At 32.7% G+C, this 27,267-nt stretch overlaps 1 protein-coding gene across 13 annotated transcripts in view; it reads right to left on the bottom strand.

The window, feature by feature from the left end:
• The window catches only part of DGKB (diacylglycerol kinase beta), a 788,048-nt gene that overhangs the window by 296,045 nt on the left and 464,736 nt on the right, over positions 1-27,267 (bottom strand). For all 13 annotated transcript variants that reach the window (XM_053218395.1, XM_053218393.1, XM_053218397.1 and 10 more), the window contains one exon: positions 19,536-19,600. In XM_053218395.1, coding sequence (XP_053074370.1) covers positions 19,536-19,600 — 65 coding nt within the window. The remainder of the gene's footprint in view (positions 1-19,535; positions 19,601-27,267) is intronic.

Raw genomic sequence — 27,267 nt, 5'->3', positions numbered from 1 at the left:
GCACAGCTTAATACCACTGCTTTACCTGAAAAGTTAATCACTTCTTATATTATTTTTCAAATTGTTAACTTTTCAAAGCATCATGCTAACTTAAAATTAACTTAGTGTATTGGCTGCATTCATTTAAACGTTCACATAGAAAAATATTTTACAGCTTTTAATTGTTTCAGGTTTATATGGAAGATTAAATATATTTTAACAGGCATCTACATAAGTGACATGATTATTTTATTATAACCTGAAAACCTAATTATCACCTTTTTATGGAGGACAAGGAACAGCTTTAGAGGCAAATTAATGTATCCTATCAGTGGGACAGTTTGTCACTTTATTAAATAATCATCATCTTGGCAAATAAAATTATTCTAAGCTTCATCGAATGAAGACAAGAGATAGGACCCCATCACACTATTACACGTTAAAATTAACTTCCCACAGGTTTTTAAACAGTTTACTACACTTTCATGGTGTTGGATATTACAGTAGAAATGACAGCATTAACTTCTCTTTAAAACATAAAAGCAAATATGTTTCATATTAGCTTTTAAAAGTAAACATATTTCTGACATTACACAGATATATCATATATTTGATTGTACACAAGTTTATAAGCATGCTGTGTCATGATAACAAGAAATGATGTACTTGTAAACAGATAAGTAGAAGGGCATGCATCATTAAAAACGAGTCGATATTAAGTAATCATCTAAAATACGCAGCTGCCAAGAATTTCTGTACACTAAAAATCTACTATATGCTTGAAAAAATAAATGTATTCTTTATCTGCTTCTATCTTAATGAGAAGTGCAAGAAAACTTATAATCATAAATGTATGTAAAATATGGGATTTGTTAAAATTCTTTTAAAATAAATATAGGATTACTTGCATTTTTGAAGTATTTATAAAATATAGTTGAAAGATCATTAAATACTTCTAAGCCAGATATGTATGTGGAAAAAATCCTTTAAATGATCTACACACTATACCATAGTAATGCTAATATTCCCAAATTAAGTTATCTAAGAATTCTTTTAAATAAGAATCTTTTCTTAGAATGCCCTCAGTTCAAATTAGAAAATTGTTTCAGACATTTTGGCATTTATTTAATTAGTAATGCTACAATTACAAAGGAGTTCAACACTCTGACTTTTAGTTTCACTGAAGTAAAGCCCCTTCCACATGAGATTAACACTGGTCTTCTTCATCAAATGTGATCGAAAGCTCCTTAATTAGTCAGCAGGACTAAGGTAACAAATTGCCTTTGATCTCTCACCACAGGTGCTCAGATTTTGGCATTTTATTTCATACTCTCATGTGTGCTGAGTGGCATTCAAATGTAACTCAAAGTACGTTTTGCTAAGAGAGATGCGTAATTCCACAAGAGAAGGACTACTGGGATAAATATCTAAGTTCTGACATCAACACAACACTCAAGAGAAACAACTGCTTTTCCAGTGTGCTTATTAAGAAAAGAGTCTTCCAGTGTTCTCTGGATCATAAGGATCGTAGCAAGACCTGTGCTCATGTCAGCCACTGCCCTCTGCTGGCTGGATTCTTCAAATTCATTAATTTAGAAAATATTTTCAAGCCTGGCTTATACAAAGGATGACTTACAGCTTCTTTCTTTCTGGAATTAAGAATGCATGAAAACTGTATGTAAGAATTTGGATTTTGAAATGAATAATAGGCATTCTAACAACATGGATTTTCTGTGAGGGTCATGAAGTTAGATTCTTAAATTGTACTAAAAATTAAAGGAATAATTTAATAACTTCTTATGCCTAAATAATTCTAATAGTCTAAAAAAATAAACAAAATGATTTAAATAAATCCTAAATAAATGCTTCTGACAAAACTAACAATTAATAATATCTACATAATTATATATAATACTTTATAATTATATATAATTACATTTGATAATACAGGGCAATATTATTCACTATTGATTTTAAATCAGTGTCTTCAAAAATCAAAATGAGTATTTATTATAACAAGTATATAAAGTTCAAATCCAGTCAAATAACCCAGTAATCACTACTGTGGATTTCACCAATGCTCCAGTTTACAGATGATGAAACAAGAATGGCTCCTTTATTGTACTAGCTCTTGAGTTCCATCTCAGACATCTCACCTAATCCTAGGCCAGTAAAATAATCTACTGTCTGTGTAACTGACCTGGCTATCCCACACACATCTCCCAACAGACACAGAACCAAACTCATAACCTTCCTCCCACACGTCTCTTCTTCCTACATTCGCCTCTTAAATTTGTATTGCTGCTATTCATCTTTCCTTTGCATCTGCATTCATACCTGTATCAATTACTAAGCTTGGGGACAGTAACCATGTTTCTCTTCTAAAAGTATTATGTTCTTGTTTAAAACCCGGTAATTGTTTCATATTATCTCAAAGATAAAGGAGACGTTTCCAATAGGACTACCCAAATACCCTGTAATGCCAGTATGATCAACAAATCCCCTTCAATCTTCCATTTCTCATATTTGAAACTAACTTCCACCCTTCCCTCCTTCCTTCTTGGTCCCTACCACACATTATTATGTTTTATTCCACTTTATCTTACACATGATATTCCTTCACTTATGCTAGTCTTTTATAAAGTACTTATTCACTTTTAGAGCAACATCCAGGCATTATGTTTTCTTTTATAATTAAATTTTTTAATGTTTATTTTCTTTTTGGGAGAGATAGAGAGACAGAGTGTGAGCAGGGAGAGGCAGAGAGAGAGTGAGGCAAAGAATCTGAAGCAGGCTGCAGACTCCCAGCTGTCAGCACAGAGCCCGATGCGGGGCTTGGTCTCACAAGTCGTGTGATCATGACCTGAACAGAAGTCAGGCATTTAACCGACTGAGCCACCCAGCTGCCCCAGGCATTATGTCTTCTATAAAGACTTCCTAGTCTTTATAGTGGCTTTATAGACCTATAGTGGTCTATAAAGACCACTGCACCACGACTACATGAGAATTATTTTCTCCCTTGTATCTTTATGTGTGGTACTTCAATTAATGCATCCATCTCACAACACTGTATGTGTTTGCTTTCATGCATGTTTCCCCATATCAAGCCATAAACTCAGAGGTTGCAAAGGTATCAAACTCACCTGTTATTCTAAGCAGTGAAAATCTTTTCTGGTTAGCAAATATCTTTTAACTATTTATCTAGACAAAATGGTTAATACTTGCTAAATAGATAAACTAGGGCAAGTAACTTATACTTCTGTTTTCTAATATGTAAAGTAGGGATAATAGTAACCATATCCTAGGGTTGTATGTTGTTTAATAAAATAACCCAGAAGAACCATTTGTAAGACAATCTGAAATATACCCCAGGCTTCAAGAGGTATTAATGGTGAGTTCTAATATAGGAGACTGGTATAACAAAAGAGAACTACTAGATCGGTAACTCTGTATAAAAGGCTATAAGAATTCACAATAAAAATAAGATGGGTACTAGGTCTTGTGGCATTATTTTAAGTTTTCATGGTAAACAAAGCCCTTTTTTCTTTCTGAAATATTTTCATTAAAAAAAAGACAAGGTTAATAGATCTAAAGAAAGTAAAAGAAAAATTTTTATAAGAACTTGAATTCTTTCCTTTATGTCACATAATAGTTTCAGTTAATTTAAATATATTTGAATATGGCTTAGATCATTGGGCGAATACAAAACAGACTAGAGCACCTAGTTTGAAATGTAAAAAAGCCAACAAAATTAAAATAATTGAGTGTGAACACAGATTTCATATTCATAAATTCACAGATCACATGAATCACAGTGTATGAATGTTTCTGTGCCTTAGACATTATTACCGAAGTTCCAAATGACCTTCTTAATTTGAACATGTCTTAAAAAAAAACAGAATGAATTAAAAAAAGAGTTAATGACAGTAAAGTGAAAATAGGTAAAACAAAACAAAACAAAAAACCCAACCTGTATATATAAATATTTCTATGTGTAAAAAACAAAACAAAATGAATTATGCCATCTCAGTGAGTAATAAGCTTCTCAGTAAGTTACAAGGATGGCCTAAGTGGCATGTGCTCTGCTTAGAGATAAATGGACATGTAAAGATTTAAACTTATAAAGCAGAACAGCATAAATATGTGGGGCTGACTGTCTACACTACAAAAAGGTTTTATTACATAAGGTTTTCTCATAGTACCTGTAAGTAATTTGATTACATCATTAAACAGACCCAACAGAAAATGAGAACCTCAGAGATTTAGATGTGACTTGCTTAAAGCTGAGAAAATGAACTAAGAAACCTAAAGTCTATGAAAAGCCCAATATACGAAATATATTACAACATACGAAAATTTGGGCAGACACTGCTGACTGACCCTCATTATCCACTTTCCTTTCTTTCTGTGTATACTAATACCTCCTATGCTTTAGGTGGGTACAGGACCCTGCAGGAGAAGATGACATTTTCCCGAACAACTCCTCCCTTTTAGTGTAGGTGCCTTGCAATATGAGGCATAATGTGAGAAGCGACAAGCGTGACTTTTGGTGGAGGAACTTGGTGACAGTGTTATCAGCAGTGGGCATGGATGTAAGAGTACCTTTTGGAGGGATGTCTTCTTTCCTTCTTACCTCTGACAGAAATAGACATTTCCTCCTGGCAGCACGCCGCACTTAATTTTGCACTTAACCTCAGTGACAGTCTTTACCACATTTTATTGTGAGTACATGTTTGGTTTGTCTTCCCCAAGGGCAGGGAGAATATTTAATTATGAACCTTAACTTATTTTCTAAGCACTTTCCTACTGTAATAAATGCTTCTCAAGTTACACATTAAAAATAATGGAAAAAATACAAAATCACATTATGGGTGCTTGTGTTAAAGTTGTGGGCTTTGTGTTTTCAAAATTTAGTATTCATCATTTTGTTTTCATAATGATAAGAGTATAAATGTGTAAATCTTTAATTCTTTACTGAATAAATAATATGTAAATGAGTATTCTTAGACCATTAGCACATGAGGCCATAAAATGAGAAGTAATTAAATTCTTATGAGTCAGTATTTAGCTAAGAAAATTATATATATTTTATGTATGTACATAAAACATTCAAATTTTGGTTATGGCATACATCTCCTATTTGGTGATTACTTATTTTCTTGAATACTTATACTCAGCTTTCTCTCAGCACTTATAAAACTTTTCAGAGAAGAGCAGTGACCTAGTTTTAAAAAGACACATTATACAGCAAGCCAAAGAAATACTAAAATAAAGTAAGAGGCCCATAAATAGTCTATAAAGAAAAATCATTGTTAAACAAATACTCCTCTTCCTGTTACACCCCAAAGATTGGGGGGAAGGGGAGAGAGAGAGGGAAGGAAGGAAGAAGGAAGGAAGGAAGGAAGGAAGGAAGGAAGGAAGGAAGGAAGGAAGGAAGATAGACTCCTTCCTCAGTTTACCCTCTCTTCTCTAATCTCCTGAAGCTTCATCAAGAGTGATCCTTTTAAAATGCTGAACTACCCTCCTTTATTAAACTCATTAATTTCTCAAATCTTTAATAGGCCCTCCATGATTTGGTTCCTGGCCTGACTTTTGACCTTTCCTCTGTCTTTTGATGTGTCAGGATGGAAGGAAGAAAGCAAGGAAGGGAGAAAGCAAGGAAGGGAAGAAGGAAAGGAGGGAAAGAGGGAAGGAATGAATCCCAGAAAATACACAACTATTTGTTGTAAGACCCAAAGGCCCTAGGCTCTATCTAATGTCCTTTCTAGAATAAAATTGTTCCAATGTAGATTACAACTCTTTTTAAAGTTGATTTCAAGGAGTTTAAAACGCCTTTATAAATTAGCTTAGGACTTGGACAGATATTTGTACACCACTATTCACAGCAGTCTTATTCACAATAGCCAAAACATGCAAACAATTCAAATGCCCATCAGCAGATGGATAAACAAAATGAAGTATATACATACAGTGGAACCTTATCCAGCCTTAGGAAGGCAGGAGGAAATTGTGATACATACCACAAAATGGACTAAACTTCAAGACAATATGTTAAATGAAAGAAGCCAAAAAAGGACAAATATTGCAATGTTCCATTTATAGGAGGTATCTAAAATAGCCACATTTGTAGAGCTTTAGTTTGGAAAGATAAAAATGTTTGGCAGATGGATGGTGGTAACGGTTGCACAACAAAGTGAATGTACCTAATGCCACTGAAATGTACACATAAAAATAATGAAAGTGAAACATTTTGTGTTATATATATTTTCTCACAATAAAAAAGAAAAAATAGTATTAAAAATACAAAACACCATAATGCAAAAAAATTTCTAATAACAAAATAAACATCTGACTTCATTCCTATAACTTTAATAAAAGCAGCATACATATATCTGCATAAACAAAAATAAACTTTGTTCTGCATAAACAATTCTATAAATTTGTTAGGTTTACTATGGTAATGAGGCCTATATTTAAAACTGAATTTTGAAAATTTAAAAATGTTGTAAAACTATAATCGACTTTTAAAAAATAAAAATGAGAAATTCTAACAATTAGAACATCAGAAAGAGCAATCAGTAAAATCTTCCTCTATTTTTAATGGCCTCGTTGAATTGTCATTCTTCCCAATGTACCACCAATCCCAGCATTAATTTCCAAAGTATTTAACTCTTTTTTGCCAAACTCCTTTGAAGTGCCATAAAAAAATGCATGTAATTTTCAAGGACTCTGTAACATCAGAATCATGATTCTAACATAAATCCCCTACTCTGAGTCCTTCAGGCCTCTACTTATGATATTCACAAGTCAGAATTAAGAAATTTCCAAAACTATTCTCAAAATTTTATCCCTGATGTGAATTTCAAGTCTCTTGAAATTTAACAACTCAGAACTGTGATCTCTTTATTCCTGACCCAATCATGAAATAATAAATGCACTAAAGCACAGTTTGGGAAAAGAAAGGGCCAGATAGTTAAATCAAAACACATCAAGGAATTAAAAGCATAAATCCTCTACAAATTCTACAAAAGAAAACACAGGGTGGTTTGGGAGCCCAACCTAGTCAGGTGGGACAAGAAAGGATTATCCTTTCAGAAGTAGCATCTAAGCAGTAATCATCAGTCTAATGAAAAGCAACAACCAATCTAAAATTCTGGCAAGGGTAGATGCATCAAAAGACAGAGGAAAAGTCAAAAGTCAGGCCAGGAACCAGATCATGGAGGACCTGGTAAAGACTTGAGAAGTTAAAGAGTTTAATAAAGGACGGTGGTTCAGCACTTTAAAAGGATCACTGTTGATGAAGCTGCAAGAGATTAGAGAAGAGAAGGTAAACTGAGGGAAGAGTCTATCTCAGAATTCTGAGGGCCACTAACAATTACAAACTGATTAAACAAGTCACAAATAAAACTCAAAACCGAGCAGGAATAGTTACGATGGTATATTTTATGGACCCAGGTAAGAGAAGTTTTAGGAAGACAGAGTAAATGACAAATGCAAATTCAATGTCTGTAGGGATCAAAAAAGCCCTAAAAATATTGGATTTAGTGACTTAGAGATCTTTTGTGACCTTAATGAGAAAAGCTTCATTTACATGTAAAAGAATCCAATTAGAATGGTTTTGCAGAAGAAAATGAGTGAGCAATGGGTGAGTACAAAATTTATCCAGGATTTATTTGTGAAGACAATAAGGTACATGAGGCATAAATGAAGAAAAGCAAGATCAGGAAACTGATTTTTTAATGATGACGAATGAAGCAAGGTAGAGCTTGCTTGTAAGATGTTAGAAAGGACCTTACAGTTGTAGGACAGGAAAGATCTCGGCGAGAAGGATGAAGTATGCTTCAAGATTTAGGGAAACAGAGGATGGGGGTGGTATGTAACAGATATGGACACAAGGTAAAGTGGCCCTAGATTAATGGATGGCTAACTTACCTGCTAGGTTAGAAGGATGAGGGAAAGTGGGATGTGGATGCAGAAAAATTGTTCCTTTGTTATTAGAAGTTATGTTAATCACTATTTGGCGTTACTTTTTTCTTATTGAAGTATAAATCAGGGTCATCTCTAAGTGTAAAGGAGGTTTAAAAACAAATGGGGGATGTTGGAAATGGGTGTCGTAAAGATGGAGAGAAGGAATGGGATAAGGAAATACATGCAGGATTAATATTCAGGGCTGAATAGTTTGATAAATTTGGCAATCATGATAATCTGTCAACAAAAGTACAGAGAACGTGAAACTGTAAGACTTCTAAAGCTAAGTGAAGGAATGGCATATAGCTTCTTCCTGTTCTGTTGGGACGCTCACTTGTGAAGGCCTGAGCTGTCATTGACAAGTATGGCTATCCTAAGCCATCACACTGCAAGAAAATTCAGGCGACAAAAAGGTGCTGTAGGTGCTGTGATAGTTAATTTTATGTGACAACTTGACTGACCTAGGGTGCCCAGATTAAACATTATTTCTGTGTATATGTGTTTGTGAAAGTTTCTAGATGAGATTAACATTAAATTGGTGGACTCAGTAAAGTAGACGGCCCTCCCCAAGGTGGGTAGCCATCATCTAAACTGATCAGGACCTGAATGGAACAAAAGACTGAGGAAGGAGAGGACCCTGACTAACACAGTTGCTCCAGGTAAGGTCTCAACCAACAACCAGCCCTGGCTACCAGACATGAGAGTAACCATGCCTCCAGTCAATTCCATTTCCCAGCAAATCCAATCATTTCCAATCTTCCCAGGTAAAGATCCCATGACTAGAGACAAGCCATCCCTGTTTTGCCATGTTTGAATGGCTGAGCTACAGAAGCTATACAGGTAATAAAATGGTTGTTTTATACTGCCTAGCTTTCAAGTGGTTTGTTATGTAGCCACAATAAACAGAAGAGATTTTGACATGAGGAAGTGGAGTGTTGCCACAACAAAAACAGAAAACATGTGACATTTGCTTTGGAACTGAAAGATGAACAGAACCTAGAAGGTAAAGGGAGACAATGAATGGCCTTCGGAAACCATTAGTGAGGGCAGTGACAATACAGAATAATGTTAATGGGAAAAGGAAACTGAACGCTAGTTATATGGTGGCAGTTTGTTACGAAACAACAGTAACAGGCAAATCTCAGCCTATTTTTGCCCCTTATAAGTATTTACCAAATAAATGTAATAAAGTTATATAGCATTTCTGTTTTGTGTGTGTGTGTGTGTGTGTGTGTGTGTGTGTGTGTGTGTGTGTGTGTGAAGTAGAAATGGGAAGGAAGAAACTTCAGAGAAATTAGAATTAAAAGTCATAATAAATCAAGATGTTTTACCTCTACTTTCTAACTAATTTTTTTCAGAAATTTTACCCATTAGGGAAAAAATCTCTTCATATTTTAGGACTAGGGTTTATCAATATATAGAAGGGTTGCTTAAGATTCTCTACTTTGTGAAAACACCAGTCATGTAGAAATGTAAAACAGAAAATAGAAACTTAACAGTGTTGCTTAAGTGAGAATATTATTTTTCTCTTCAAAGAAAAATGTGAATCAGGGAACTCTTTAAAAAAAATTCTATCAGTCATTTGAAACTAATATATTAGGATTATTATGTTTGGCCAGAATATAATGCTGAACCTATCTGTTGAAGAACATGTATTCCAAAAGGAAAGGAATTAGTAACTAATGCTCAGGTAGAGCAAGAGACAATGGAGATCACCAAATTAGTTCCAATTAGCCATGCCATAGGATTATTCTAGGTAAAATTACCTTATAATGAGGTGATTAACCTCTTTTGAAAGAGTTTAAGATAGACTTACTTTCTACTTAATATGGCCTATAAAAAGGTGACATAATAAGGGTTCTCAAAATTGTTCCCAGGGATGATTTCTACTCCAAATCAACAGATGTTATTCTATAAGAACCACAAGACACTTTTAGATATTAAAAGTTCATATCAGATTAACTAATTTACATGGCATGTACTATATACTAAAGAATATAATAATTGAATGATATTCAATTCCAAATGTTAGTCTATAGAATATCTAAGAATATCAAACAAACAAACAAAAAAATCTGTCATTGACATTGATCAATGTCAAAGGCTCATTCCCCAAAGTCGGCTGTCCACTGTCTAATTAGTTTAGCGCATCCCTCAGTCCCGAGAGCACAACTGGTTCTTGTTACAGTTAGACTAATCTGAACAAAGGAGTAGGGATCTATATAAAGGATTCAGTAGACTAATCTGAATACAAAGGAAATGGGATCTTTAGTGTTTTTAACACAAAAGCAGTTCATAAACTAGGGATAGGGTTCCCAGAAACAGTAGCTTTAACTACTGGCTAAGCCTATCTTTGGTTTTTGCCTAAAAATTGATCATTCATTTACTGTGAACTAATTGAAACGTATACATATGTGTGTGTGTATTATTAACTCTACATATATTCTATATACATACATATTCTACATCTATATTTATTCAGTATAGAAATATAAAAATAAAACATGCAATTATATATATATATGTATATATATATATATTGTGTGTGTGTGTGTGTGTATGTATATGCTGTCAGCTTGTAACAAACAAGAAATAATTTTAAGTGTTTTAATTTCATAAATATTTCCCAAAAGTTTCCATGTAGGCACAGAATCTGTAATAATGAATAGAAATGTTGTTCCTAATCTCCTTTGTTACTGTTTAGTACTCTTTCCTATTAAAAAATACTCTGTATCTTAGATTTTTCAGTTGTGATCTTGTAGACATCTCTGAATTAACTACTGTAACTTCACAAATCTTGTTTCTTAATTTGGAACTCTAGGAAATGAGTGTGTGTGTGTGTGTGTGTGTGTGTGTGTGTGTGTGTGTGTAAAACTTCTGCATAAAACACATGCAAATTCATGTAAAGCACAAACACAAATCCTAGGAAAAGAAAGGCAAAATCAATGAAGAAAATTTTGAAAATATTTGCATGGAAGTTATACTAATAAAATATAAGTACCCTGCAAACAGAAACTAGAAATAAATGTTTCTTCTTCAATTAAATCTGAGAACATACAAGCAGCCCCTACTTCAATATACATCCTTTAAAGCTCAATGGTCACCTTAACTTGGGAGCCCCAGAAAATATCCTTCCTTCTGTATTACTACCATGAAAACTTTTCTTCCTGTTTACATTTTTCTGCAGAACCTATCATTATCTAAGGTTTCTATGTAACTTCAAATTCATTTTCTTCACTTGCCTTAGAGATTTGAAAGATTCCGTTGTCTAGATGGATGTCCGTCATATAACAGGGGCTCCTTTAGTAAGTGTCTGCAGAATAAATAATCAACCAAATCAATAACAGGAGCTACGTTATCCAAACTTCAAGACCTTCATTGATCCTTTTGTTACTCCATGGCAGTGCAAAAGTAAAGAACAGAAAAAAAGCAGAAATAAGAACTTCGGAGAGAACAAAGAAATCAGTGAGAGGCGAAAGAAAGGAAGAAGCTACTGTATCTCTTCCTTGTTTATCCTCCAGTTCTCCTTCCATTCCAAAGAACTATCTTATACACATGATTTTGAACAGCTTGGACACAAAAGTGAGTTTTCTGGTTTAATGATATCTAGAAACGATGCAGGAAGATTCAGGTGAATCGAATCCTTTGCATCAGTGTGAACACAACTGTGACTAATTTACCCATTCACGTTTTTACCTCCTCAGATGAAGTATTTAAATGTATTTCAACACACAAATGAAAATATATGAATATAATACCACAGCTACTGGTAAATTATTTTAAAAGCCTTATATTATAAATACATGTACAGTAAGAATACACATAATTATGAAAAATTTGCATAAATATAAGAAAAAGTGAAACTCAGAAAATATATGTATGTACACACATATATATAAATCATACACCATGTATGTATACATGCATATACATCTATATATTATCAGTCCACATATTCATCTAAGCACTATATGGCTTATACACAGATCATAAGTTTATATATTTATTTTGAAAGGGAGAGAGCACAAGCAAGGGTGGGGCAGAGAAAGAGGGAGAGAGAGAGGATCCCAAGGGGGCTCTGCACTGTCTGCACAGAGCCTGCCACAGGGCTCAAACCCACAAACCATGAGATCATGACATGAGCCGAAACCAAGAGTAGGACACTCAACTGACTGAGCCACCTAGGCACCTCGGAAAACTGATTTAACAATAGTTCTGACACAAAAAATGTCAAGAAATGTTATTTAAAAGATATAATTGAAGAGTCATTCTAAGAGAAAATGAAAAAGGAGTATGTTTCTATTTTTAAAAAATAACAAAATTGATTACGTACACAGAAAGTGAAGACATAACAAATGCTATAAGATATGAAATTCTCATTAACATATAATTTTATCCAAAAAAATCCCTATAAAGTGCTAACATTCCTTTGTTTTATTATTTTTAAATGTATTTATTTAAATTCAAGTTAGTTACCATATACTGTAGTATTGTTTTCAGAAGTAGAACTCAGTAATTCATCACTTACATATGATACCCAGTGCTTGTCCCAACAAGTGCCATTTCTTTTTTTTTAATTTTTTTTAACATTTATTTATTTTTGAGACAGAGAGAGACAGAGCATGAACGAGCGAGGGGCAGAGAGAGAGGGAGACACAGAACCAGAAGCAGGCTCCAGGCTCTGAGCCATCAGCCCAGAGCCCGACGCGGGGCTCGAACTCACGGACCACGAGATCATGACCTGAGCTGAAGTTGGACGCTCAACCGACTGAGCCACCCAGGCGCCCCAACAAGTGCCATTTCTAATGAATATGGATTTTATTCAAAATACTAAAAATCAAAATGTTTAACTTTTAATATCAGTAGCACAATTTCCCTAGTTTATAAAAGATGGTACCACTTACATAATATGGAAGTTTACATTAAAAGGTATGTATGTACGTTCTTAAATAGATAAAAAGGTTTCACTATACAATAATGGTGGTTGCAAAATTGAGGTCAAATGCCTTAAAGACAATGCCATGCAGACTCCATTCTGTCTTCACTTTCATTGTTTTCAATGGTTTGTGAATGTGTCAATAGTATAAAAATAAATTATTCTACATATTTTAAGAATACATAATAAATAGAATTTATATAAAATAAATTAGATACAAATACTTATGTAAATAAATTTATATAAATAAGTCATATAAAAATTTTAATTTCATAATTTCAAAGTGCAAGAAAAGCTGAATTCCTACAAATATATATACTAAAAAGCTTCAGAGAAAACAAAAGGAATGTCTTCTTTATTTTACTTGCTGTGTTGTCACTGACTCAGAAATACATGTAAGTTGCAGAAAAATGAACCTGGACCACTTTCTTACACCATACACAAAAATAAACTCAAAATGGATGAAAGACCTAAATGGAAGACAGGAAGCCATCAAAATCCTCAAGGAGAAAGCAGGCAAAAATCTCTTTGACCTTGGCCGCAGCAACTTCTTACTCAACATGTCCCCAGAGGCAAGGGAAACAAAAGCAAAAATGAACTATTGAGACCTCATCAAAATAAAAAGCTTCTGCACAGAGAAGGAAATAATCGGCAAAACTAAAAGGAAACTGACAGAATGGGAGAAGATATTTGCAAACGAAATACCAGATAAAGGGTTAGTATCAAACTCAAAACCCAAAAAACAAATAACCCAGTGAAGAAATGGACAAAAGACATGAATAGACACTTCTCCAAAGAAGACATACAGACATCCAAACCACCATGAGATACCACCTCACACCTGTCAAAATGGCTAACATTAACAACTCAGGCAACAATAGATGTTGGCGAGGATGTGGAGAAGAAGGATCTCTTTTGCACTGCTGGTGGGAATGCAAACTGGTACAGCCACTCTGGAAAACAGTATGGAGGTTCCTCAAAAATTAAAAATAGAACTACCCTACAATCCAGCAACTGCACCACTAGGTATTTATCCAAGGGATACAGGTATGCTGTTTCAAAGGGGCACATGCATTCCAATGTTTATAGCAGCATTATCAACAATAGCCAAAGCATGGAAAGAGCCCAAATGTCCATCGATGGATGAATGGATAAATAAGATGTGGTATATATGTATAATGGAATATTACTTGGCAATGAGAAAGAATGAAATCTTTCCATTTCCAACTACATGGATGGAACTAGAGGGTAATATGCTAAACGAAATTAGTCAGAGAAAGACAAATATCATATGACTTCACTCATATGAGGACTTTAAGATACAAAACACATGAAATAAGGGAAGGGAAGCAAAAATAATTAAAAACAGGGAGGGGGACAAAACATAAGAGATCTTAAATATGGAGAACAGAGGGTTACTGGAGGGGTTGTGAGAGGGGGGATGGTCAAATGGGTAAGGGTCATTAAGGAAGCTACTCCTGAAATCATTGTTGCACTACATGCTAACTTCAATGTAATTAAAAAAATAAATTAAAAAAAAAAGGCAAAACAAAAAAAACCAAAATCTTAGTTTATCCACAATGATTTTAACTTATTACAGTCACTAAAATGTGTAATCTTTGAATATATTAGATTTTATAAAAATAAAAATAGGTTAAGTGCCTTAAAAAATATATGTAAGATATATATGTAAGAGGCTATATCATGAAGTTTATTGAAAAATAGTGTTAATTGGCTTTTATTAAACATACATTAAAATATTTACAGTATATGAATAAAATTCGATATATTAATATATAATAATGTTATTAAACACAATTTAAGCACTGATTTTGAAGCTTTAAAAATTTATTTTACTGAATTTAGAGAAAAACCTTCTCAATGTTATTTAAATGATAAAGAGAAAAATCTAGTTATGATACAGCATTTTGTCATCATTATTGAAATATTACTTTATTCTTAACTCTACATTTTATTCTAGAACTTCAGCTGGATCTTTTCTGTCTAGAGAACAATTGATAATTTTATATAATTATTCTTGTCTATCTGCTACAACACCAAGGTGGAAAGTTAAAAAAAAAAAAAAGATTCATAGGTTTTATTTCTTTAACTTGGAAATTGTACTCTCTCCCATACAGTAGAGTATGGAATATATGGAAAATATAATTTCCAAATTCAGAATAGATATACACATGCACAGTTTAAAATAAAAAAACAGGTATAAAATTGGTACTTCAAGATCAATAAAAATATTTCATGAACAGTTTTGACCAATAAAAATATTTGCTTCAGGAAATTAACGTCTCCTGTTACACTTTATACAAAATTGATTTTACTGTCTTTAGCTTTATATCAAATGATTTGCAACTTACAAAATTAGAGACACAGAAAAAGAGATATAAAAACAAAATTTTTAATACTTAAGTCTTCAGTTCACCATCACCAGGTAAATATTAATAACTGGTTAATAATTACATATTGCTGACATATAAAGTTGATAATAAGTGCTAAACAAATGTATAAGTAAGCTTGTACTATTCATTAGCAAGACATCCACAATGGTCAGAGATTATAACTGAAGAATTTTTGCTTGTTTTTTAACATTGTTGGGTACTTTGGAGATTAAGTACATGAATACTGTACAAAAAAAATAAAGGCATTATTAAAATCTGAAAGAATAGTTGTTTAGAATGAAGACTCATTCTAGGCATATTTCAGTTCTGTTTTATCTACTACATTTTTGACACTATAAAAAGGGTAAACTATAAAAGTTAGGTAGGTATTTAAAAGACAAATACAGCGTTCATTAATAAATAATTTAGTAAAGAGATTTAGCAAGTATCTACTAAGTGAGCATTATGTTCCATGCTCTGTATAGATACTAAAGTCCCAGAAAGAGTCTTATTCCAGGATCTCACCAAGCCTACTTTAGAGGAAAAAACAAACAAACAAAAAAAAAAAATCAAGCATCATTCCACAGAACCAGTGTAATTTTAAAGTCATACGCAAATTTTCTATGTTCCTGTATGCTATTACTTTCTTGGGTAATTTGGAGTACAGAGCTTCTTTTTTATATTAGGGTTTATTAATATAGTGATAAAGTATAAGTGTGGTGTTCCAACTTGTTACTTTTGTTTCTTCCTTTCTTCCTTTCACACATTTGGCCAGTAAGACCCTCTGACGTATCCGCTATCACTACACAGATGAGTTAAATGGCTTTATTTAAGTTCATACACCAATTTCAGTTTTCTAGTTGTAGATTTCTTCATAAAAAGCGGAATGCAGAACAAGAATGAAGTGTATTCCTCTGAACAGGAGGCTAAGAAAACAATCTGTATCTCATTCAGTGCATTAGAGACCAGATTCTTTGAAATAAGGACTTACTTGTAGACTTACTGAATTAGTATCTTTGTGGAGTACCGCTGGCTGTCAGGGTTTGCTAGCAAATGGTATCAAGTGATGTTAAAAAAAATTAGTTTTTTGAAACAAGCTGTAACAAGCTATAACTACAGTATTAATAAATCTTTGTAAGATGACCAATTTTTTTTTTATAGTTGGTTCCATTTCACATATTACTTGTAAGTCTTTGTCAATGTTGCAAGATTTTATTCATGGAATTAAAGAGTTTTGTTTTTTTTCAAAATTATTACAGCCCTTCATAATTATCACTTTAATGGATGCATATTTTAAATACTATAAGTGTACAATTATTAGTATCATTTTTTAAAGTAAGAACTTAATATTGCTCTGTTCTACACTTGATCTAAGTCAAAAGGCCAAGAAGTAATATCATGCTCTATTCTCAATAAAATCAGGAGATTTAGTAATGTATGTGAATTCTAAGAACACGAATGTGATTATTAATAATAATAGTCAATATTTTAAATAATAATATTGTACAATAATGGTTTTAAATAATAGTTTCCTCAATACTTTAAGGATTATTTGAGTCTAAAATAATAAAAAATATATATATTAAGTATGAAGAATGTCTTGAGTTTAGAAAGTTAAACAACAATTCCTTTTAATAGTTAACTTAGATTTATACAAAAATTTGGAAAAGAATATGATATAAACCTCTCAACCAGCACTCTCTTAAGCACCGGAAAAATCATTATCTTTCCCAGTTCTTTCAATTTCTGTCAGAAGAAGCATAGAGAGAACTATATATTTTGGTAATTAATTTCCTTAAGATAATGTTAGAAACATCAAGTTCTTTAAAATATAAATGAATTTCAAGGTGAGCACGCTAGAGGATAATATTAATGGCATATGATTGATTGTGACAAGAGATCTGATCTGAAATACCATTATTATGAGTATTTAAAAAAATCCATTTGCAAATTCCTGAAAATACCAAAGAGTGCTATGGCTGAATGTGTCTCAAAGTTGAAATCTGAAAATCTGTCCTTATAAGTATGAAATTGTTTATGCACAATATGTGGCATGTCTTCCTCATAAAAATTTATTAGAAAATTTTCATATTCTGAATAAGTTAAATTATAGTTTAGCAAATTATCTAAAAGCTTGTAATTCTGAGTGAAGACAATCTGTAAAAAATATAGATTGAAATGTATGTGCCTGACTTGGTAACATATGCAATGTTAGAGGTCTTAACTTAAAAAAAAAAATAGTAGGTGATTATACACTGAGTATCTACTATATACCAGACATTCTTTGAACTCACAGTAGAAACATGTGACCTGTGTCAATCTAGAAGGTGTTTTCTTTGTTATTAGCCTTCCAAATGTATTTTTACACTTTACAAATACATTGGGCTATACAAACGCATTGCTGTAAATAGTATCTAACCACATATTGGGCAGTGAGGAATGTCATAAATTAACACTGCAATTGATGATAAAAAATTAAGCAGATATATGTGAATACTAGAAGTCTTATTAAGAAGAATTAAAATTATTCCGGAGAACAGAATTCATTAACCTCTGGCACTTGAGAGAGGATCACATATATTGGCATTCTTATATGTAGTATGTCAATTTGAGTATTACATAAATACATTGATACACTTTCTCTATACTTTTAATTCTCCTTTCTTCCCCCTCTCCCCTATCATTCTCTTTCTCTCTGCTGAATAACTTCGGGACAAAAATGCCTTAAACATCATCAAACTTTTTTTTTTCATGGATTTCTTACAGTCTTTACTGGGTTTTTAAATTGTGAAACTCCTGAATGGGGTCACTGCATGCCTCATTCTCAAATAGCATTTATTTTTTTGCTTGAAATCTATTTCAATATATGAATATCAACACATGACTGCTACACAGAATGGTATTTGAGTAAGCACAAGCTAGATTTTATAATATGGTTTTATGTACATTAACAAGTATATTCATGTCCAGGACATTCAAGGTAAATTACCATGTGTTAAAAGTTGCTATAAAGTGAATATAATTTCACTGTTACATCAATTTATTTGCATATATTTTATAAAATAAAATTAAATTTTATAAAATGAAAATGGCTATTCTACATACAAAGAAAATTTATAGGTGCAACGTTTAATTAGATTTCTACTAAATTTTATAATACACATGTCACAAGATTCACACAAAAAAGTATATAATAAAAATTTAGTTTTCATCCCAACCGTTTAGTTCCCTTTTCCAGAAAGAACCAGAATTAAGAGATTTTTGTGAATCCCTCCAAAGACACTATGGGCACATGTACATATCCATACACACATTTCTTCCACTCTCCTTAAACAAAAATTGTACCTAGCTGAATTATAAGAGAAAAGGCAAACCATAATATCATGATTTTATGATTTCCAGGGTTGTTAACTATCCAAATATGGAGACCACAGATCCTTGGGCTTTGAATATTAATATTAATATTGAATATATACTTAAATATATGCACAGAAATGCTGGTTATGATTTTGTAACTTTGTGAAATGATCAAAGTAGAAATGTATGTAATTGAAGCAAAGATGATTCACTTCCATCCCATTTTTCCTGGGGAAAGGGTTGGAGACAGCCCTATTTCCATCTACAAGTGGGGAAGATACAAAACCAAAGCTTTCTCTATTTCCCTGAATATCAGAAAAAGTCAATATCTACATTTGAAAAAGAAATATGTATAACTATATTAGCAAAACAAATTCTCATTGTCAAGGATCTTCTCCTTGAAGAATGTATCTTTTAAAGTAGTTTATGTTAGCATTGATTATTTCTCTGGTTTATTTTCCATTTACTTGAGGCCAATACTGGATGAACAGTAGAAAGATGAGAGGCCTTCCGTGATACCTTTGTAATACAGAGTTACTCAGCATTATCAAATCACAGTCCCATGTTTTCTCTTTGGGACTTGGTGTAATCACCCTCATATCTTTAGCCATATAAAGACTTCCAGTATATCTTAATAAAATATTAGTTTTACCTTATACTTGAAATTCTTTTTAACACATGAGAATGGACTACAGATGACCACTGCATTCCTCATTATAGTCTCATTAAAACCAAAGAAGAAAAATTAAATTCATTTACACTTGTGTCTCAATACTCACACATACATACCCAATCTTATTCAGCGATTATACGTAAAATGTTTTAGAGCACAGACTGATCCTTTTCATGACATAATCCATCAACAGTAACCGTAATTATAATTTTATCATATGTTATCTTACCTACTGTTGAATTTTTCTGGGTGTTTTTCTCTCATGATGTGGAATCTGTGTGCAATGGAAGCATCCTAGGTAGAGAAACAGAAAAGAAAAATGAGATAGTTTATGATCCTACTATTTTGTGCAAAGATCAAAAGAGAAAAGTTAATGAGTAATATTTTTAAATTACTCTTTCTTAACAATATTGCCAAGAAGACACTCTGAAATTAGGCAAAAATGAGTAACCTACAAAAATTCAGTACAAGTGTGATTTATGCCATCATTTCACCGTCGGTTACTTGTTATATTGACTTCTGGAAACTGATTTCTATTTAATTTATGTATCTCCTTTAATAACTGGTTTTGGCCTCATGATCGAAGTATGTTTAAAATAGTGTAAATGAACATAAATGTTAAAAAGTAGTTGAAAATATTGTAATGCATAGCTGGAAGGACGGCCTAAGTGGAGCGATAGTAATTTCTAGTCCTTTGAGATTATGAGTAAAAAGATAGTGTGAAAGTGCATATTTAATAAAGGTAAATGAGTATAATACATGACTTCAAAGTTTGCTAAGAGTGTCTTGCATGTGTAACTATTAACTGTTCAGTCACAAGCAACCTTCTCACATATCTTGCTTAATGGAGAAAAGAAAGCACCGAAGAGAGAAAATTATTTTTGGAGAATTGGTGTAATTATAATTATATATATATATATATATATATATATATATATATATATATATATATATATATATATATATTTATAATTATAACTAAGCTCTGAGACCCCAAACATATCAGTTCTGAACCCTAATGGATCTTTCTTTTAGGAAATCCATTCAGAGTTTCTATGAGACAGAATCACACTGAGCATGTGAGAATGGTAGAATATTGTGATTCAAGCTTTTCAAACAGACTGTTCTTGCTGACTTTAAACAGTTGCCCCTGTTATTCTAAGCAAGAAGATATTTCTCCATTCTTCATCTACACGATTAATCACTCCAATGAGAAACTAATATATTTACCAGTCATCTCAAAAGAAATGGGTCTACTGTTGTGATTAACTTAATTTTGTTTCATAGTGCAGATAAAAAAAAAAAGCATACACAAAGGAAATAAAGAAGTTGTGTATTTGAGAGAATCTTGAAAACACTAATCAAGGATTAAAAGTCTAATGAACGAAATGAAAAGGCTAATGTGCTTACTCATGCATAACAAAGCATGAGGCACAACAAGAGAGGGACCAAAGCCCGCTGCAGATGGCAGGCCCAGTAGCTTTTCCCTACAAGATAAAGCTGTAATAGCACTGTTAGTTTTTCTGTACATTTTATCCTCTAAAAATCATTAACTAATTAAATTAATCTGCAAGAGAAAAGGACACAAAGCTATATAGAAACACTTATTAAAAAGTTACCCCAAAACCCTCCGTGGTTTGGTATTCTAGGATGTCTTTGTTATACATACATGGTCAACTTCCTGGTTTGCTAAGAAGTAGTAATGTCAAGATGGTTCACTTTTATTGGTTTAATAGCTCTCAAATACAGTCAGAGAGTTTCTTCTTTTTTTTTAAATTCTTACTAATAAGTCATAAATACATCTTGGAATGTTGTGTTACGTGGTATGAAATTACAGATAAAAATGTAGCTAGGCTATTAAGGGTATATTATATGACATGATCATTAATTTTTTTAAATCATTTATTTTGACTTTATCCCTAATCTGGTTCAAAATCAATTTGTAATACTTTATAATTAAATGCATACATCCAGCAGACCAGCTGAACAAAAAGAAAAGAAATATGATTCAAGTACTAAGAATGGATGATCAATATTGGTTATCCATAGGGAGACTATCATTGAATTTGCTTCTGCGTGAATTATTTGTTCCTGCTAACGTAGAGAACTGAGACTTTTAAAAATAGATTGTGTAGTATAATTTGCTTTACAAGCATATTATTTTTGCAATAACAAATCTCTTCCTTTCCAAAGCAACATAAACAGGTCAGAGAGAGGGCAAGAGGAAAGTAGAGAAAAGGGGAAAGGAGAAGAAAGGAGAAAGAGTATCAAAAGAAGACCATTTAATTAGACTGGACTATAACTGGGTAAACTCCTAGGCATATAGATCACCAAATAGCCAAGGACAAACTTAATGTTAGCTCTATCTCCAACATACTGGGGCAATGGATCATGTAGTAAAAGCAGGGATAAATTAAAACTAGTGAGGAACACTGGGATGCCTTTTCCATGTGTTGAATGGCTTTCATGGGAGTTGGCATTTGCTAACTACAGGACTGATAAGAAACAATGATGGCAGGTGTTCATTTGGATGAGAATTCAGACTGAATTCCCATGGGACACTCTCCCTTTGGCGTAACCCCAAGAGACTTAAAAGAGAACTGCCAAACACTGTAAACTTATCCAGCAGCCATATTTCAGAGACACCGAAGACTCTGTAAAAGGAGACCAAATAAGAAAAAGCTGTAACAGTGTCGTTTTTTTTATATAAATTGTGCTGTTTCTGTCTCTATGTACTCTACTCTTGAGAAACATAAATTAATCAACATTACTCCCACATTCTAGAATGAACAAACTGTAAATTCAGACAGACTTTTACTTCCAAGACTTGTAACTTTGAGCAAATGACTTGTTTATTGTTAAGTCACAGCTTTCTTATCTTTAAAAGAGGATACTCATACTCTATTATAATATTTTGGTGAAGATTTTTTAGATTATTTTGTATAGTTGGGATGTTCATATATTTTATATCCACATCAGAATTACACTAAAAGTAAAAGGGGATGCTAAACCATAGTTAAACTGTATAATTTTGGAACATGTGTTTACTGACTCTGAAATTGGTGTTATTTCCTGAAATTATAAAATACTTTAAATTAATTAAAACTTAAAGTTAGATCTAAGAAGTAAAAATAAAATATACCCATCTTTATTAAGGCAAGAAAAATTTAAATATGTAAATTTTATAAGCAGCAGAAAGTAGTAATACACACACACACAGTACATAGACATATTCATATATCAGAGAATCAGCCTCTTAGTCATAGCTGTCTTTAATACTCTGTCACTGATATTTTTCTGAGAAGTGATTTCTCTTTTCCTGTAAGGGGTTATTACATTTTTATTTTTAAAAATACAGTTAACCTAAATCTCCAAAGTTGCATTTTAAGTTATTAATTCAAAATTCATCAATTTTAAGTGTACCATTCAAAGAGTTTTGACAAAGGTATATAATAACTACTTTCACAAACATGATAGAGAAATTTTCCATTACCCCAAAAAAGTTCCCTTTTGCATTTATATACTTTTACACTGGCATATATCCCCACTACCCCCCTTAAAAGACATTGGTCTGCTTTCTGTCACTGTAATTGCATTTTCTAAAATTTCCTATAAATGGAATTTAAAAGTACTCGTTTACATCAGGCTTCCTTCACTTATTGTAATACTTAACGAGATTCTACCATTTGTTCCCATATCAGTGGTTTGTCACCTTTCATTACTAAATAGTATCCAAATGAAAAGATAGACCACAGTTCATTTACTCACTGATTGCTGGCATTTGACTTTTTATGAATAAAGCTGCTATGAACTTTTGAGCGCAACTCTTTTCATAGACATAAGTGATTGTATCTTTTGAATAAATACCTAGGATTGAGACTGCCCAATTGTATTGATAAAGATTGTATCATTGTACCATTTTGCACTTCTACCAGTAACATTTGAGAGTTCCAGTTACTCCCCATCTTTACTAACATTCCACAGCAACACCAACCCTTGGCAGTCTTGAATTTCACCATTCTAATAAATTTGCAATGGTGTTGTTGCTTGGAACCTTAACCATGTGAGCCAACACCAGCTGCTTCACTAGAGGGGTCGGTCAATTCTGACGAAAATAGAAGATTTGAATGTTCTGGGGCAGACTTACTAGATGCTTCCAGCTCTACCACAATGCAGTCATTCTGGCAGCTCTTGCACTATCTCAGCAAAGAGCACTCCACAATTCCACTTGTGGTTTCTGCCTCAAAATCACCCCACAAAGAGCCTCACGTGTTTTAAAGGATTCGTCCTTTTTTATTAAATTTCTCCAAAAGATATTTCAGAGGATATATGGTTAAAGTCTCCTTTGAAGAACTTTAAGCTCTCAAACTGATTACGATCTTTTTCTTTGGTTAAACTATACTTAAAATAAAAGCAGTAAGTTGAAAAATGCAATGTATCACAATTGTTAAAATAAATTTTCCTTATTGTTGATTGAAGTTGATTATCTTTTCATATGCTTTTGCCTCAACTTTTTCTTGTGTGGAGTACCTAGTCAAGTCCTTTATCCATTCTATGCACATTAAAAATATTTACATTAATAACCATAATGATGATAATTAGCAGTAATTAAATATTCACTACTCTTTCTTAAAGCACTACTTTAAGAGCTTTGCATGTAATATTTCATTTAATCTTCATAAACATTTTATGAGCTAGCTACTGCTACCTACATGTTATGATTGAGGAAACTGAGGACTATGTAGTTTAGAATTGTTCCAGACCATACAGGAAGAAGCTGTGAAATTAACAGCTAAATACTGGTAACTGCCTTCAAGCCTTTCATATTTTTTGCTAGTAATGAGAAAGTCATGCATTGCAAATATTTTCCAAATTTCTTTTTTTCCCACTTTTCTTTTTTACCTTGTAGTGTTAAATTTTTATATTTCAGATAGATTAACCTTTTCTTTCAGTCTTTTGAGTCATGCTTAGAAAGATCCTTCCTTTCTCCATAATTCAGCAGAATACTTTTTGTTTTTTCCCTGATGACTTCATATTTTACACTGTAGTGTTTCAATCATTTCAGATTTATACCTATTAACATATATATTAATAGAATGTGCTTAATAATCTAATTTTTCTTCCTTGTTTGAAAGACACAGGTAATTCTATAATAAATTTCCACCTCTATATCTCTATGTTACCTCTGAACTGCACCCAACTATTTTAATTATTCTAGTTCTGTACTAAATGTTCATAGTTGGTTGGGCTAGAATCAATTCTCCTCTTACTCTTTTTTAAAAAATTTGTTGTTTACCTACAAGATTCATATTTTTGGATACAACTTGAAATAATTTTCGAGTTACCTTTGCTTTTAAGAACCTGGCCAAAATCTTTCGGTATTGTAATCGGATCTTACACGATAGACAAATTTTGGGAGAACTGGAATATTTTATAATATCAGGCCTATCTTTCAAAAATATGTTTTCCTACTTACTAGGTTTTCTCATATAATTCTTAGTAGGGCCCAAAGTTTCCTTCACATTAAGTGTAATATATTTGTATTTATTACATAAATACTTATCCATTTCTTTTTTATTATAATAGAACCCCTTCTTACATTATCTGTTTGAGCTGGTTATATTTTTTAAAAAATAATTTGATCATTTAATATTAATCTTTTCCACAGAAACCTTATAATTCTGTTGCCATATATCATTCCTTTCAGGTGATTCATTTTGGGGGGACATACAGTCCTATTATCTACAAATAATGATATATGCTCTGCCTTCTTTCAAACACCTCCTTCCCCAATTCTTTTTCCCTTATCTAATTGCTTACTGAGTACATTCAAAACAGTACCAAATGGAAATGCTAGTACACTTGTTGCAAACTCGATTTAGTGAAAATATGTATACTATACTACATTATCATTACATATGATGCTGCCTTTTCTTTTGAGATCCTAAGTTTTTACCATGCTTGGAAAGATTCATCCAGTTATATTTCATTAAGAGTTTGACTCCCTTTCTTGATATATTTTTTTCCATAACTATGACCATCTTACATGTAGCATGTTAACCTAACAGGTAAACTCTATGTAAGCTTATGTAGGTTCTATGAGAATAGGGAGAGGTTGTTTCTGTTTTTTGTTTTGTTTTGTTTTGTTTTGTTTTGTTTTCTTCCACTTGATTTATGCCCTTCTGTATCTGAGAACTAGAGTATAGCCTGAGAAAGATTAACCATCAAGTCGTGGTTGACTGAATGAATGGGTGAATGACCAAATGTTTTTAATAACCACCAGATACCTATTGACATTCACTAGAGCAGAGGGATTAAAAACATGAACTGTGGATTTAAACAACCTGGGTTCAAGACCTGGCTCTAAAATTAACTGGATCTTTGACCTTGAAAAGTATGCTTAGGTTTCAGTCCTGCCATGTCCCTATCTTTAAAACAGAAATGATATTAACAGTACCTGCTTTCCTACAAAGATGTGATATTCTAGTACCTGGAGGTAGTTAAAACAGGGCTTGGTACATACAAAGCAATCAAATACGTTAGCTCTTATTAGTATTACTGAAATATATTTAGTGTTTTGAGATTCATATCATTTTTCCTTTGGTTCATTGATACCTTAAATAAAATCTATAATGCATTAGATGAAGTATCTGGGGACAATCATGCTTTGGTATGCAAAGTTTTGTGGGTCTTAAAAAGATTATTCAGTGCATATATGGTAACTTAATCAACAAACCCAAAGGGTCAGGAATAGCACACCATAATTTAAATTCATATAAATACTTCTGCACTAGCACATATAAATAATGACTCAAAGAAGGATAAATTAACATTACAATGACCATGTCCATTCATATTCTGTATTTCACCAAATAAACAATGAAGAAATTTTGATTTTCAGAGCTTTGTGGACTCTGAAATTTTAGATAAAAGATTATAGTTCAGAATTTATTTCCTATCTACAATTAGCAGTCTTTGCTCTCCTGACAACCTTTACCTAATGTACTAATTATACAATATGCTATCTGTTAAAATATTTTATTTAAGAAAATCGCACCAACAACTATAAGTGAGACTGTTTCATAGGCAGATTTTATAAGATATTGATAACTGCTGGCTAATAAGGAGCATCGGAATATTTCCATCTTTATGTTCTGAAACAGCTGACAATACATGAGAATTATTTGCTCTTCGAAGGCTTTAAAAATCATTTGTGAGTTGCCAGCCTTGTAGTTTGGGGAGTTTTTATAACATTTCTTAAGTTCTGTGATCTATTTAGGTTTTTTTCTCTCTACATAATTAAAATAATATTTTTCATGAAGTCATCTGTAGTGACTGGACTGAAAAGTGGTCCCCAAAGATATTAGAACCTAATTCCTAGAACTTGGTAAAGTTTTTGCAGATGTGATCAAGCTACAGATTAATATTGCTTGGGACCAGTGACTCCTTTCTGCCTCGCACTGTCTCTCTTTTGGAATAGGAATGTCTAACTATTCTGCTATGCTTGTTCCATCACTGTATTTTGGAAGCAGATAACTTGCTTTCTAGTTTCACAGGTCCACCATAGAGAAGTCTGCCCCAGGGTGAATCATCTGAGTCTCAACTATAACCAATTTTGATAATTTATATGATAAGATGTGGACTTTGAGCTGATGATATTTAGATGAGCATTTTTAAACGTTTATTTCTGAGACAGAAAGAGAGCATGTGTGAGCACACACACACAGTGGGGGTGGGGCAGAGAGAGAGGGGGAGACACAAAATCCAAAGCAGCCTCTAGACTCTAGGCTGAAAGAAGCAAGCCTGATGCTGGGCTCGAACTTACCAAGTGTGAACTTATCAACTGAGCCGAGTTAGGGCACTCAACTGACTGAGCCGAATTCAGGCACCCCTAGATGAGCCTTTTGACTTGACTTGGTTTAACAGACTGAGACATTTGGAGACACTGAAATGAGGTGTAA

This window comes from Acinonyx jubatus, chromosome A2, assembly GCF_027475565.1.
Source record: "Acinonyx jubatus isolate Ajub_Pintada_27869175 chromosome A2, VMU_Ajub_asm_v1.0, whole genome shotgun sequence".
Lineage (NCBI taxonomy): Eukaryota > Metazoa > Chordata > Mammalia > Carnivora > Felidae > Acinonyx > Acinonyx jubatus.
This window is presented reverse-complemented; position numbering and strand designations above follow the sequence as displayed.